The sequence below is a fragment of the Pituophis catenifer genome, unplaced genomic scaffold (assembly GCF_029215685.1).
Source record: "Pituophis catenifer annectens isolate HBS135680 unplaced genomic scaffold, rPitCat1.0.hap2 SCAF_1, whole genome shotgun sequence".
Lineage (NCBI taxonomy): Eukaryota > Metazoa > Chordata > Lepidosauria > Squamata > Colubridae > Pituophis > Pituophis catenifer.
This window is the reverse complement of record NW_027256881.1, coordinates 51,687,984-51,704,031: the sequence shown is the minus strand read 5'-3', so window position 1 is coordinate 51,704,031 and position 16,048 is coordinate 51,687,984. Positions and strand designations below refer to the sequence as shown.

The 16,048-nt window shown below is 34.8% G+C and overlaps 1 protein-coding gene across 1 annotated transcript in view; it reads right to left on the bottom strand.

Annotated features, from left to right (window-relative positions):
- Positions 1-16,048, bottom strand: part of DNAH14 (dynein axonemal heavy chain 14) — a 238,523-nt gene that overhangs the window by 221,138 nt on the left and 1,337 nt on the right. The window contains exons 3-6 of the mRNA XM_070957448.1: positions 12,257-12,474; positions 9,403-9,537; positions 5,374-5,504; positions 3,000-3,056 (exon numbers count right to left, since the gene is read on the bottom strand). Coding sequence (XP_070813549.1) covers positions 3,000-3,056; positions 5,374-5,504; positions 9,403-9,537; positions 12,257-12,474 — 541 coding nt within the window. The remainder of the gene's footprint in view (positions 1-2,999; positions 3,057-5,373; positions 5,505-9,402; positions 9,538-12,256; positions 12,475-16,048) is intronic.

Below are 16,048 nucleotides of genomic sequence, written 5' to 3'. Positions count from 1 at the left end.
TTCAGGCTTTTAAAGCACAAATGAAAAGAAGGGGAAATAAAAATAAAAAAAATAGGAATGGAAATGGAATTGAAATATGAATTGAACTAAGATTTATAGATGTAATGAATGTTAGAAAAAAGATGAGAATGTGATACTAATTAAGTAATATAAAATGGAAAACTATATGGATGTATGAATGAATTGAAATAAGTGTCAGAAATATGAATAAGTTTGATAAATGAGATGGTAATAGTTGGAATATTTTTACCTAAAATTATTATATTTTTAATTGAATTGAAGGAGTTTATATAATGATAAGTTTTAGAAATATGAAATAGGGAAATTGTAATACATTAGAATATTTTAACTGTATATTTGGAATCTAATCAAAAAAGAAAAAAGGTGAAATGATATTGTATTATGAATTAATTAGATTGTGGTGAAAGTAGAAATGATTAAGATGTTGTTTGAAGATATATAAATACATATGTTTGACAAAGTAATTGAAAATTAGAGATAAGATTCAAGGAAATATATGGTATAAAGTAATTTGGTTTAATATTATCATATAAAGAGAAAAGATTGTTATACAATTAACTGATCTTTATCAAGATGTGGAATAAGATTTAAACAAATGTATGGTATAAAACATTTTGGTTTCATATTTCGATAAGAAATGAATTATTGTGATATTAGGAAGTATACTATCTGAGATTTTAAATTTAAGGGTGTTAATATAGAGATGAAGGGAAAAATTGAATTTGGTTAAGATTAGAGGTTAGGATGAAGGGTAATATTGGTTTATTAAAAAAAATAGACAGAATAAATACTGTGGCAAAAAGGGAATATATAAATTGTGTTAAAATGACTAAAAATTGTTTAAATTTGGGAATCGGCCAATACTCTGTTCAGAAAAAATGCATTGTATGTTTGTTTGTCTGTTTATGTAAAAAATAAAAAAAACTTTTTAAAAAAAATCATTCCAACATGACAAATTAAAAAGAACAGATAAATTTTCAAAAACACAAGGAGCAGACTAAAATTCTAGAATTCAGGTAATCAAGGAATGTGACATGACAATTATTTCAGCAATTATATACACAGTAAAATTATTCCCAACTATGTTTTTTTAAAAACTATTTTCAATTTTGTTTGTTTGTTAAAAATGGAATTTGTAATGCTGAAGTTATGTGCAAGCAAGTCTTCCAAAGATCTCAGGAAAACCTTGGTTTCATGGTTGGTTATTCTCAGATTAGATTAGATATGATGCTTTCCAAACCCATTTCTTCTTACTTTGAAGAGGAATCATCTGACAATTGATATTTGGGGGGGGGGGCGGGGGGCGGGGGGAGGGAGAGACAGAGCACAGCACTCATGGGCAGCTTGATAAATGTAGGGTTCAAAACAATGAATGTAAGTATTTTGATCAAGAATAAGTGAGAGTAAATAGTCATGTACAAGAGAACATATAAAAGATTTCTCAAGGCATCTCTTTGTGTATTTTTCCTACCTTGGTCTTAATTTTTCCTATTTCACACTTTTTAAAGGCTACATACAAAATATAAATTTCTTGAGTGAATTTTTGGCAAGTTTTCAAATGATTTTTTTTTTTAATTTGATTTATATGCCGCCCTTCTCCGGAGACTCAGGGCGGCTTACAATGCGTTAAGCAATAGCCTTCATTCTTTGTATATTTTTTATACAAAGTCAGCTTACTGCCCCCACAAACTGGGTCCTCATTTCACCTACCTTAGAAAGGATGGAAGGCTGAGTCAACCTTGAGCCTTGGAGAGATTCGAACCAGCAGAAATTGCAGGCAGCTGTGTTAATAACAGGGTTCATTAACCACTGTACCATCAAGGCTCTTTGATTTGATTCTGGAAATACATGTTATTGCTAATTATATATTTAGCTTCTTGCAGATATAGTGTAATTCATTGTTTTGTCCTTGATTCTGATTTCCATTGTAAATTCAAGCTTTATATAAAATGGTTGGATTTGTATTTTGAAAAATTTTTCTGTAAGTGCCAGAAATACTTTTTTTGGAAGTAATTGCATAACTTGTAAGAAACTTAAACTCTATTTGATTTCACTCATGCATAATTTGCAGTAGTTTTAATTATTAATATCCATTGTTTCTTATACAAATATTATAACTGCTATTCTTTTAAAATTTAATACGCAGTTAATACTGATTTCTAGTGAATTGATAAACTCTGTGGGGTATTTTATTTGCTTACTAATTACTAATTGCTCCATTCACATAGTAATTGTCAATTTTTACAACACTGGTTTGGTTATTTATGACTGTAAATTTATCTGAAGCCAAGATCACATCTGTTAACTGCAGAATTCTTAGGCAGAGCATTTACCTTGCTTGTTCTCTCCTTCCTATATCCTTTTTCTGCAATAGATCTCACATTTTCCTTTCCATAAAGTTTCAAACTGTTACTCGTTAAATGCCAGGAGGAGAATCTTTAGTCAGAATTTTCCTGTCACATTCTTTGACAGTTCAATGAATGTTTATAAAAAAGAAGCTATTAGTTTCATATATGAGGCCCATGCCTCCAAAACTAGTATCCTGAATTGCAGATTAATATATCCAAATTTGCAGTTCAATATATCCAAATGTTTCCCTGTCATGAATGGTCAGTGGAAATTCTGCAAGTTGTCCTGTAAGGTAGTGCAAAATATTTCATCATGGAATATTCTGGAATCAAAATGGACTATTCTAATTTCAAAATAGATCTTTCTACAGCCAAGTTTTTAAAACTCATTTAAATGCAAGTATGGTGAGGGCAATACAAATCTCCACTAGTCTTCCAACATATAGTCTTTAGAGACAGTCACACTGTCATCAAAGCTAATTGTTACTGAACCCCATTATTTCCATGAGTTGGCTCAATCCTTTTGTGAAACCAGCATACATATATCATGGTAATGAATTCCAAAATTTAATTACATGTTGGTTGAATGGGTGAGTAGATAGTAACAAAGATAGATTTACCTTCCTGTACTAAGAGTTCTCCTTCACATCCAATATCTGGAACATCTACAGATAACAAGCCATGAACCTATAAACAAATATTCTTTTTGATTTATATAACTGCATAATAGGCCCCCTTAAAACAACATTTTCACTTTTCTGATGCAGAAGTCTTTCAAGTTGATACATTGGGATTTTCATACTAACATCCACAGAATTGACGTTTACAAGACTTTTGCCAAATATAATTTCTTCAGCTCTTATGGCCAGCAGTCCATTAATGAGATAACTAAAAACTAAATCTTTTTCACCAATATCATTTCTGGAATTATTTTTTTATTTGTAGTTTTCTGTTTTCTTTTTCCATTTTTTTCTACCATCTAGAAGGATAGTTGAGTCCCTATATTCTTGAAAATTCTTCCTAGAATTTTAAAGACTATGGTGATAACATCTGTAGTTTCTCGGTAATATTATTGTCACAACGTATATTAGCAGACAGGTTCATTGTTAATGGAATTGTTATGTTTTGAAAATTACATTATTAACTCCTTAATTGTGTTTCTCACATTTCATGTGTCTGTACTTTCTGTACTTACTGAAAAGTAAGTACCTGTATTTTCTATTCTTTGTTGAGTTTATCCACCATCTCTTCTATTTGTTGTTTTGCTTTCACATTTTGATACATTGTAGCTGCATTCCTTCTCTGGTTCAAGGATATTCTTGACTTCTATTGAGCAAAACTCCTTTCCCCTGAAGAATTAGAGTCTACTCCTGAATTAAGTATTTTCAGAATACTTCAGAATACTTCAGCTTTAGTCTTTTTTTCCAAATTAAAAAAAATTGTATACAACTTATTATTTATTACTGGTAACATGGGAAGAAAAAAAATAAAAGGCATAAATAAAAATAAAATAAAATAAAAAATAAAACTTTTTCTTTAAAATTTGATACATTTCCAAGAAACATAACAACAAAGTTATCATTAATCTAAGAAGCCCCATCTAAAATACTTTTAATAAAGAGTTGATCTTAGAAACTAATCATTTCCAAAACGATACAACATTTTATGAGATTATATACTTAAAATAGTTATATTTAAAATATCAAGGTAGATAATCTTTATTGTAGTTGTTGCTAGTCCAAAATGGACTACTATATAAGGACAGGAATCAGATGACTATTTCCAAAGATACATATAATAGCTTTAACCTTTACAACAGGAAAATATTATTAGTATAAATTACGTTATTTCTTCTACAGAGGATGTGGACATCCCTTACACTGCATGCAGCCTCCCTGTACTCATAGATTGTGCCTCCAAAATTCATCAGCAAAAGAGTTTATTTTTTTGCTTTCTTCTCAGAAAATAAGATGATAAACATGTTGGTGGTCTCTGAGAGGAAAACCACACCAATCCCAGCCTTAAAATAACCAAGCCCTCTAAAATGGTCCAAAATTATGTCACTCAGAATTGGCCATTCTACTGCTAAAAGTCATAAACTTGATATTGGGCTATTTGGGTGGCAATTAGAAGCTTTCTAAGGGATGAAAATGAAATAATTTGCTTTGAAGAGACTTTCTGCTCCAATTTTCTCTCTTAAAATGTAAATTCCCAAAAGTGGGTCATAAACCATTAGCTCTTTTCTTTCTCTTTACCACCACTCTTCTGGTATCATTTGTGGCCTTCATCTTGTCCTGACAGCAAATTATAACATCTGTCCCAAGAAAAGTCATCAATTCCTGTTATGGTTACTACTTACTTCAGAGTAATGACTAAAGAGATTGTATAGAACATGTCAGAAGAAAGTTTTTTTTTTAAAGAAAATAGTGTTATAGTAAAAAATATCTAAAGGAAACTATATTAGAGGAAAAAAAGGCTGACTTAAGAGTTGTCCAGATGGAAAATGAATAATCCTCCTCTATGCTGACCACAGTACTTGCACATAACAATTCAAATCTACAGCCAGAAAAAAAAGGGGGGAGGGATGGGATGGACAACATTTTATAGAAGACCTGTCAAACACGGACCAAATATGTCACATGCAGGCCATGCCCACCCCAGCTCCACAAAGGCAAAAAATGTTGCGATATATCACAATCTGGCCCATGATGCACACCTGTGCTCTATGACAGGGGTGGGCAAATGTGGCCCTTTTACAACCTGTGGACTTCAACTTCCAGAATTCCTGAGACAGCTTGGCTGTCTCAGGAATTCTGGGAGTTGAAGTCCACAGGTTGTAAAAGGGCCACATTTGCCCACCCCGCTCTATGGCATTACCACAATAAATAATCCTCACAATAGATGGAAATGTATAAACAAATTACACAAATATATACCCTATACAAATAATAGACTGAATCTTAAACAAATAGAATAAATTGACATGAACTATAAAGAAAAATACCAGTAATGGGATCTTCCGAAATTTAGCCACATCTTTTGATTTAACAAATTCACAAGGTGGTAATAATGTCTGCCAGCTAAGTTTATCTCTGAGTCTCAAAATATGCAAGATGGCATCATCATTAATGGGACCTAGAACAGAACATAAACCAATCAGCATGTACTGTAAGCATGACCTAAGGTAACTCCCTGAAGTTATACTTAAATTTCATGACTGTTAATTAATTTCAATAAATTAGGATATTATAAGTTATTATACAATACAAATGCATCCTCCCTCAAAACAAAACTGAAAGCATAATTTTTTAATATAATTCTTTAAAACAAACTGTAATGCATATTAATCCCTTCTTCTTTATTTGGAAAAAATAGAAACCAGATAGTTAAAAGGAGAAACAAGTGTTTCTAGCTCTGATAATGAAGAGGAGAAAGGTGAAGAAGGCTGCGTGAATTTGGTTGAGCTCAGTTGTATCACATGACTTAGCATAACATCTGAAAGTAATTATTAGGTTATGTCAATATACTGTAGAAAGGTAATATAGTGACTTTTGATGTTCAGATATATGTTTAAATATTAAAGTGTATATAAGTGTGAATTTCATCATAGTCAAATTATTAAGAATGAGCCACTTTTGAAGTAATCCATTCTTCAGCTATAAGGATAAGAAAAATATCTCCATCCCATGCCGTTTATCTTGATCAAGTATCTGGAGGCTGTGAAAATTTGAAAGGATGAAACAGATTTGGAATGAATACTAGTAAGAAAAAATTCCAATTTATTCAGGAACCTTCTTGTACCAAGATAATTCCAAATTTAGCTTTGGATAGGACAGCATTCCATCTCAATGAACTTATGTACAATTTGGGAGACTTCCTGACTTCCCAGCTCTTGATAAGCAGCAGATAACTCGATCCTTTGGGCAGCTGATTTACCAGTTGTGGACATTCCTAGTCTAGAAATCGCTTAAACCTTATGCTTGGATCCTTCTTAACTTTTGAAATTATCTACACCAGATAGAATAAGCCTGCCCAATATAAGCAGGCTGAAAGTGCACACTGAAGATTCCCAGCAGGTAATGAGAATGTCACATCTTGCTCATCATGAAACATTTAGGTCATTCAGGGAAGTAATAAAGACTGAGCTTTCAGAAATCTTTGCAAAGGAGTGCAACACAAGCTTGAAAGCATATATAATGAGCTGGATGAACAGCTGACCAAGCATTAGGTGGTTGCTATTTTATTATTGTAATTTTATACATTTTTAAAAATACCTTATAATTCTAAATGCTCCTATATGACGTTTGATGTAATAGTTAAGATGCTGGCCCAGAGGTCAGGAGATTGAGTTCTAGACCTCCATTAGGCATGAAAACCAGCTGAGTGACTTTGAGCCAATTACTTTTTCTCAGCCCAACCCACTCAAATAGTTGTTCTGGGGAAAATAGGATGCAGGAATATTGGTATATATGCCACCTTGAATCGAAATGTACAAAAAAGATGTAACAAAATAATAATAAGCCCCCAATGAGGCACTACTTTGTGTACTATATGTTTGTGGTGCTTGTGTGCTCTGAGGAAGATGAGAGCTACACCAAAAGTTCAACCATATGGAAAGTTCTCACCAGAGGATCCAGATGAAGAGTGTCTCTTCCATAAAAATATGATGAGATGTAATTAACAGAAACGAATAGCTCAGTCAAAAATACCTAATCAAAAAATATCACCTAGGAACAAGGAAGATTGAGGAAGAACTGGAAATAATAAAGCAGCAAATAACAGTCAAAAACATCAAGCAGATATGCAGTGGCGCAGTGGTTAGAGTGCAGGACTGCAGGCTACTTCTGCTGATCACCGGCTGCCAGCAGTTTGGCAGATAGAATGTCATCAGGCTCAAGGTTGACTCAACATTCCATCCTTCCGAGGTCGGTAAAATGAGGACCCAGATTGTTGGGGGCAATATGCTGATTCTGTAAACCACTTAGAGAGGGCTGTAAAGCTATTGCTATACTTATACTATTGCTATACTTATTGCATTTGACAAAGTAGACCTCAACCTACTTCTTGATAAGCTAGAAAAAATGTGGGCTAGACAGCATCATCACAAGGTGGATTCATAACTGACTGACAACCTTACTCAACAAGTAGTCCTGTAATAGTACAGATCTACATGGAGGGAAGTAGGCAGTGGGATACCACAAGGTTCCGTCTTAGGCCCAGTAGTCTTCAATAGCTTCATAAATGACTTGGATGAGGGAATAGAAGGGGAGCTCATCAAATCTGCAGATGACACTAAACTGACAGGAATAGCCAACACCTCAGAAAACAAGTTCAGAGTAGAATAAGTTCTTAACAGACTTGAACAATGGGCCCTATCCAACAACATGAAATTTAATGTGGAGAAAAGCAAGATTTTACACTTAGGCAGAAAAAACCACAGATACAAATACAGATTAGGCAAAAACAGTAACTGTGAGAGGGACCTTGGAATCCCAGTGGACAATCACTTAAACATGAGACAGTAGTGTGTGGCAGCAGCCCAAAAAGCTAATACAAATCTCGGTTGTATAAACAGAGGCATAGAATCAAAATCATATGGAATATTAGTACTACTTTATAAATCCTTAGTAAGATCGCACCTGGAATACTGCATTTAGTTTTGGCCACCATATTACAAAAAAAAGATGTTGAGACTTTGGAAAAAGTGCAAAGAAGAGCAACTAAGATGATTAAAGGCCTGAAGACAAAAACAACAGTTGCAGAAATTGGGTATGGCTAGTCTAGAGAAAAGAACGACTAGATGTGTCATGATAGCAGTATTCCAGTATTTGAGGGGCTGTCACAAAGAACAAGAGTTCATCTTATTTTCCAAAGCACCAGAGGGCAAGACAAGAAGCAATGCATGGAAACTAATCAAGGAGAGAAACAACCTGTAATTAAGGAGAAACTTCCTAACAGTGAAAACAATTAACCAGTGCACTGAAAGCAGAATACTAGGAAGGTTTACTAAGTATTGGAGAGGTCAGATTGGCCTACAAAAAAACAAAATGAAGAATAAAAAAGCGGCAAGGCAAAGTATTACAGTGTCAGTACATAAAAAAAAGCAAGCAGTTAATAACAGGAGCTTGTAATGGCTAAGATCAGGAAAGTTGAAGAAAAAGACATTGAGGCTAATTCTGGCTGCACAAGACCAAACCTTAAATATAAAGAATTGAGAAGATAGCAACTGACAGCAAATGCCACTTCTGCAAAGAAGTTGAAGAAACAGTAGACAACATGGTTAGCTGCTTGCAAGATCACACAAACTGACTAGAAACAAGGGCATGACAAAGTAGCAACAATGGTGCACTGGAAGATCTGCAAGAAATACCATTTACCTGCCAGCAAGAAGTGATAGGACCATAAAATAGAAAAAAATAGAAAATGAAGAAGCCAAAATGCCCTATGGATTATATAATTTAAACAGACACTTGCCACTTACCATTCCAGACTTAACAATTGTCAATAAGAAGAATAAAAACATCTGGATAGTGAAATTGGCAGTGCCTGGAGATAGCAGAATAGAAGAGAAAGAACTGGAGAAGGTAACAAAATACAAAGATCTGCAAATAGAAATAGAACAACTGTAAAAAAGAAAGTAAAGGTAATATCAATAGTAAGAGGCGCTCTGGGTGCAATCCCAAAACTACTGGAGCAGCACTTGAACACCATCAGCTTTGACAAAATCACCATCAATCAATTACAAAAGGCATTTTATCTTTACTTGGAACAGTTTATATCCTGTGATGATATCTTTAACATAATCAAACATCATCCCAGGTCCTTGGGTCCTTGCCCATCCCAGGTCCTTGGGAAGGTTTTGATAGGGGGCTGACTGTGCAACAAACCACAATAACATTTTTTAATTGATTGTATGCTTGTGATCACACATATATAACTGAATAACAAAGGATAAAAACTAGAATAATTTGTGATATTTTTAATATTTCTGGCTTTAATAACATTAAGCATATTTGGTTTTTGATGTACATACCAGTTTTATCATATGAAGGAGATTTTCTCACTCTGGAAGGTTTGTGTTCACCACCAAACTGAAATTTCATGCAAGTCCTTGTATGGCAACTTAACTGTGCTGAAACAGCTTGACTGTCTGTCTTTTTATTATCATCTGTAACCGATAGCCAATAAAATTTCATAATCATTGTGCTAAGCCAAACACTAGAAGATACTTGTTATCTAAAATCATTATCACTCTTGCAGTTAATATTCTCTTTGTTATGTGTTAATATTATTATCTTTTAGCATAAAATCACCACCTTTATGAAAACAGATGGGGCTTATGCATAAACAGTTTGACAGTTATCTAGTGAGCAGCAGGCTATTTCATAAAGTTTCCCAGATAACTAAAGCAATGGTTTCAGAAGCTTTTGCACAATTCATTAGAACCCAAGTGTTCCTTGCACAAGTTTTAATATTTTATCCTATTCATCCTGTTTTCTAATTTTATGTTATCTGCTTCTCTTCTATTTTATCTTCTTCCTCATCTGAGATCTAAATCCAGAACAGAATTTGTGACAGAATAACTCCAAACACCTCTGATTCTGTAGTCTGGACAAAATTGTCCACTTTTTGATATGCAGTATATGGGCTGCCCTTGAAGAACATCTGAAAGCTTCAACTGGCTCAAAATGAAGTTGAAGCTGAATGAACATCTGAAAGTTTCAACTGGCTCAAAATGAAACATGCTCCTCAATTGGCATATATTAAACCACTGCTACATGAGCTGTATTGGTTGCTAGTACTTCTGGCCTAAATTCAAGATGCAGGTAATTACCTAAAAACCATTCATGGAGCTTGGTAAATTGTCTTGTCTCTGCTTGTGTCTATCCACTCCATCGTAACAGGCAGGAGAGGCATGTTTCAAGTCTTCCCTATTAAAAAGGGACTGCATAGCCAAGATCCAAAAACTTTTTCTGTCCCTGAGCAGACCTGGGGAACATCACCAACAAAGTGTCCTCAACCCTCTAGGCCAGGGGTGTCAAACTCAAGGCCCGGAACCTGGATCTGGTCCACAGGGTGCTTAGATCTGGCCCATGGGGCCACCCTGGAAACAGTGAAGGACCGACTCACAGTGTCTCTGCCAGGGAAAACTTGGGAGGGCTGTGTGTGGCCCTCCCAAGCTCCATTTTCACTGGCAGAGGGTTGCAGGAGGCCATTGCAGCTGAAACTGAGCTTGGGAGCCCATTTTTGCTGGCAGAACGCTCAGGCCGACACAGGTGTCCCTGACACGAGGGACATCAAGTTGGCCACACCCATCCCAGACCCCCAAGGTCAAATACAACCCTCAATGAAATCAAGTTTGACACCCCTGCTCTAGGCCTTTAAGATTTTATTCTGTCATCAGGCATTGGGGTCAGCATGCATGGTGGAAGTCCATGGAATGGTTGACAGTGGTGGTTGTTTTTATCTCAGCTGCAAATTTTATTTTGTGATATTGTATTTTTAATAGTTGTTACACATTTACATTTATTTGGGCAGTTAATAAAGTTATGTTAATTGATTCTTAATAATAATGGTGAGATGAATGGTCATATACTTTGAAATAAATAAATAAAATCACAAGCAACGGGTTGATAAAGGATAAAGAAACAGAAGAATACCAGACTTTTTTCAAAACAAGAAGCGGAATAAGGAGGTACTTGTGGAAAAGTCATTTTTCCTAAATAACTTGTGTGCTGCATCAAGTTGTTGTTGTTGTTGTTGTTGTTGTTGTTGTTATTATTATTATTATTATTATTATTATTATTATTATTATTATTATTATTTATTGAATTCGTATACCACCCTACTCCCGAAGGACTCAGGGCGGTGAACAGCCGAATAAAATACATATAATATGAATGTTAAAAAAGTTAATTAGAGTTGTCTACTAATGAGGAAGGAGTGGGACTATGCTTATTTTTCAAAGCCTCATCTTTCCAGATGCTGGAAGGGCAGCAAAATAACTGGTACAGCAATCAAACCTATTGCTCAACTTTATATTACTAATTGTATGTTTGAGTTTTCTATATCATTTCACTGCCATCTAGTGGAAAGCTAGATTTTTTTTCTGAATGAATGAATAAATGAATGAATGAATAGTCTAAATGGAACTACTTCACTTTAGCCTTTTTATTTGAATTAAAACAAAAGCCTACATTATGGAAAATTATTAATTTTGTTTAGAATACTGTATTCAATGGAATAAGTATTTTTGGTTAATTGCCAATTTCAGGGATAGAGAATTCTGATTTAACATTATTATTAGTTATAATTATAAAGGCAATACGATGGCAGGACATTGTCTGTCACTTTGCTGCTTTTTACTGATTACCTTGAGTTTTCAGCCCATAACTGGTAGTCCTATAATTTATGCCCTTACACATTCATTTTAAAATTTGCAGAACTGAAAGTGTGGGCTATAACAGAAAATTGCTATTCTTCTGGATAATGAGAAGTAACATATATTGTATTGCATACAATATAATACAATATAATGAGGAGTAACGTTGTATTGCATACAATGCAATATAATATAATATAGTGTCTACATTATTTACATACTGCATTGGTATGGACAATCTACAAAAATAGAATTATATTCAAATAATATTTTTGATCAACCAAAAATAAATATCTTTATAAAGAGACAGAGCCATTTTTCTTTATAATTCCTTATTTCTAACATCATAGGTGTTTATATAATTGAAATTTAAAGAGTATAATTAATGTATCTAAGGATATAGATTGTACTCCATGTACAGTAGGTTTATGCTATCATAATTTTCTTAGTCCTTAAGAGGCCATAAGCCTCTTTAAGTTAGTCATTTAAGAATGGTTTGCTATACCACCCGGACTAAATAATCTGTAATACTTTCCTTCATTTTCAACAGAAATATCACTAACAATATAATCAGATTTTTCATGAGAAGAAATTATAGGAAGTTTTTCTGTGGTCATTTTTTTCAAATTAAAATCTTCCAAACTCCTGGTCTGAGGCCATTGTATCATATCAGCATGTTGATCAACAATTAATTTTGCTTTGTCCTTATGTATTCTTGAGAAACTAAAAATGAAAAGAAACAAAACATTTAGATTATTCTATGCTTTATCAATAATGTAACATGTGATTTTGAACATGTTTATAATGCATGAACATGTTTATAATTCTTATAATGCAAATTGGTGGGAGAAACCCTTCTCTACCTTCCCTTACCTATCCAACATCAATTTTTGTGAATAAACTAGATTCAAAACAAAAATACAGTTAGTCCTTGGGTTATGATGGCATTTAGAACCAGGTTGGATGTTATTATAAAGCATGATGTCCCAGCATCCTGGTTGCCAAAGTAACCCCAGGACATGTGGGCCATTAAGTGGGAAGAGGCAGAGTCCCAAGCAAGGAGTGTAAGAATATTGGAGGGGAGGATAAAAGTCTATGGAAAGTCTTAATCATCCAGGTCATGGTTGTCCCAAAGGTGTTTTTTTCCAAAAGGCAAGTGGACTTTGTCTTTTGTTTGAAAATGTTTTTCTTCTCATCAAAGAAACTTCTTCAGTTCTAATTGACTGGTGGGAATGGAAATATTTATATTGAGGACAGAGGTTCATTCTCTGAGCTTGTGGGTTGGTTTCAAATATTTCGTTACCAGGCAAGGGAACATCTTCAATTGAATTTTAGAGAATATCAGTGTCAGTGTTCTTCTGTTTATAAGGGTTTCATGTGATCAGTAGGTCTTGTGATGGGAGAGTCACATCAGGTGAGTGATTTGTGAAAGATCTTGTGATGGGTCAAGTGTGGGTCAAGTCAGGTGAGGGTCTTGTGATGGGTAGATAATGTCAGGTGAAGGTCTTGTGATGGATTTTGTGATGGGTCTTGTGATGGGTCATGTCAGGTGACAGTCTTGTAATGGTTAGGCCATGGCAGGTGAGGGTCACTGGGAAGTGAAGTGCCGGTTGGGAGGGTTGCGTGGGTTAGTTGAGGGTCGGTGCTGTCACTGGTTGGTTGTGCAGTTGTTTTGAATTCTCAGGAGTTCATAGACTACTTGTAGGTCGATGTGTCTGTTGATGGAATTGGTCCTCCCATCAGGAATTATCCAGAACCAAAGACAAGATACAGAAGGATGAAAGAAACAATATAATTTACAAAATCAGCTGTAACTGTAATTGCAACCAAGTCTACATGAGACAAACATCACAGCAATTGAAAACCAGAATCCATGAACATCAGCTGGCAGTCAATCACCACAATCCCAAATCCCTAGTCTCTACCCACACTGACACCAAACAGCACCAATTCTACTGGAGTAATACAAGAATCATCGACCACGCCAATATCCACCACGCATGCGAGTTTATCAAAGCCTGGCACTCCACAAGCAATTCCATCAACAAACACATCGACCTACAACCAACTATGAACCTGAGAATTCAAATTAACCATACAACCAACCAGTGACAGCACCAATTCTCAACTAACCCACGCAACCCCCCCCAACCAGCACTTTACCGCCCAATGACTCTCACCTGACATGACCTCCTCATCACAAGATCCATCACAAGACCTACTGACAACATGAAGCCCTGTAAGCAAAAAAAACACTGACACTGACATTCCCTAAATTCAACCAAAGATATTACCTAGCCTGGTAACAAAACATTCAGAAACCAACCCACAAGCTTGGAGAACAAACCTCCACCCTCATCCTTCACCCGAGTTAGATATTCACCACTATCATAAATATTTATATTCTTTGCAATAATCTGGCTGTTAGTTCTTTGAAAGTTGTTGAGGCCACTTGAGGTTTTATCTGTATCCTCCAAGTCATCTCAGAGTGTAAATGGGTATGGAATCTTCTTGGGACTATTGAAAGGACTGCATTATAAACAAAACAACCACTTCACAAATGCATGGCACAACATAGGAGAACAAACACATCAGGGTAGGATTCAGCACTCCATTTACATTTGCATGACCAGGATCACACTTTTGAAGACAGAAAAGTTCACATTCTGGACAGAGAGGACCACTAATTTGAAAGAAGAGTCAAAAAGATCATCTATGTTAAAACTGAATATCCCTCCTCTAACAGAGGGAGAGGGATATGACACCAACTATCTCTTGTTTGCAATGCAGACTTTTCATCAGTCCCAAGGTTCCACATCCATTTACACTATGATTCAAGTGATTCAAAACTGATACAAATATAGAAGGGGTGGACTTTAATCACATGATCATTCCTGCATCTTCATTTTTTTCCCTCTCTCTCTTCCTTGTAGACACTGCTGCTTGCAAGAAAGAATGATCAAGAAGAAAAAGAATTAGCAGATTTCCTCTTATGGGAACTATAATACATGGTAGATGAAATAACAACATGTGAATGATCACAAAAATGTTGCAATTTTTTATTTATTTTATTTATTACATTTATAACACCAACTATCTCACCAATAAATTGACATGCATTTGTATTCCGCAGCCTGTGAAAAGTACATAATTATATCATTAGACAGATCATAACTTTGGTCTTTTTGTAGTTTGCTATGGATATCATTGTTGCTTATATTTCATGCTGAAATTGAATCTTCCTGTCTATATTCAGGTTAGATTGATAAATAAATATTTTATTTATTTAAGTAATTTTCTGAGCTAGCTTTGAATTTTATGCAAATATTACTAAAATTGTGAACAGGGCAACCTATACCCCTTGAGTCCTCTTTCTGTCTCTCAAAAATGTTTCTGGTCATGACTGCATAGTTTCCTGCCATTCTGTGGTTGGATATAGATAAAAAAATAGAATGTAGGCTTGAAAAAAGGAACAACACAGTAAAATAAAAAGAAAACCCACCAAACTGGCTCCAAAACCCACTCTGGTCCACATGTACAATGTGACCTTACTCATGTTGCCGGCTTCTAACTGTTCTATCCCTTGCCTTGACTACTACAAGGTTGCCAATTTCTTACTGAGATAAATGCATGTATTTCTCTTAAGCAGTATTTTCCTTTATGCATAGAGTAAGTGAATCTATTTAAAGTAATTTTTAAACATTAAAACATTTAAACACCTGTTTAAACATTTTAAACAAGTTAGAGTTGATCTAACTTGAGAACGTCAGCTATAAAAATAATTAATGCAATAGAAATATAAACTAAACCTAGAAGTAGTTACTAGAGTATGATGAATGAACAATTCACTATTTAGGCTCATCCTGTTTAATCATCCTCCGGCCAAAGCCAGAAAAAGAAACTGGGTGGAGAAATAGGGAGGGAAGGAGGAAGAGAAAACATGTCAGACCAGAATTATATAGAAGAAAAAACAACAGACTAAATTCCAGACAAAGCCTTCTTAACTAAAAATGCCTTGTAACCAATTTGTTCATAGTTTAACATCTCACTCCCAGACTGCCTGCTTCCTGCCATGCTATTTGCAAAGAGCCCAGCAGTAGAACTATGTAACTCCTTCAAAAGTTTTTTTTTAAAGCTCATTCAAAGCACCTCTTTTAAATTGCTAAATCAGCAATGCCTTTTTAAGACTCACACAGCTGCTATGGATGTTGCTCCTAGTGCCTTTTCAAGTGACTCAGATAATCAGAAAACTTCCCTCCTGCGGCTGAGCAACATTGAAAATCATACAATTGTGGGA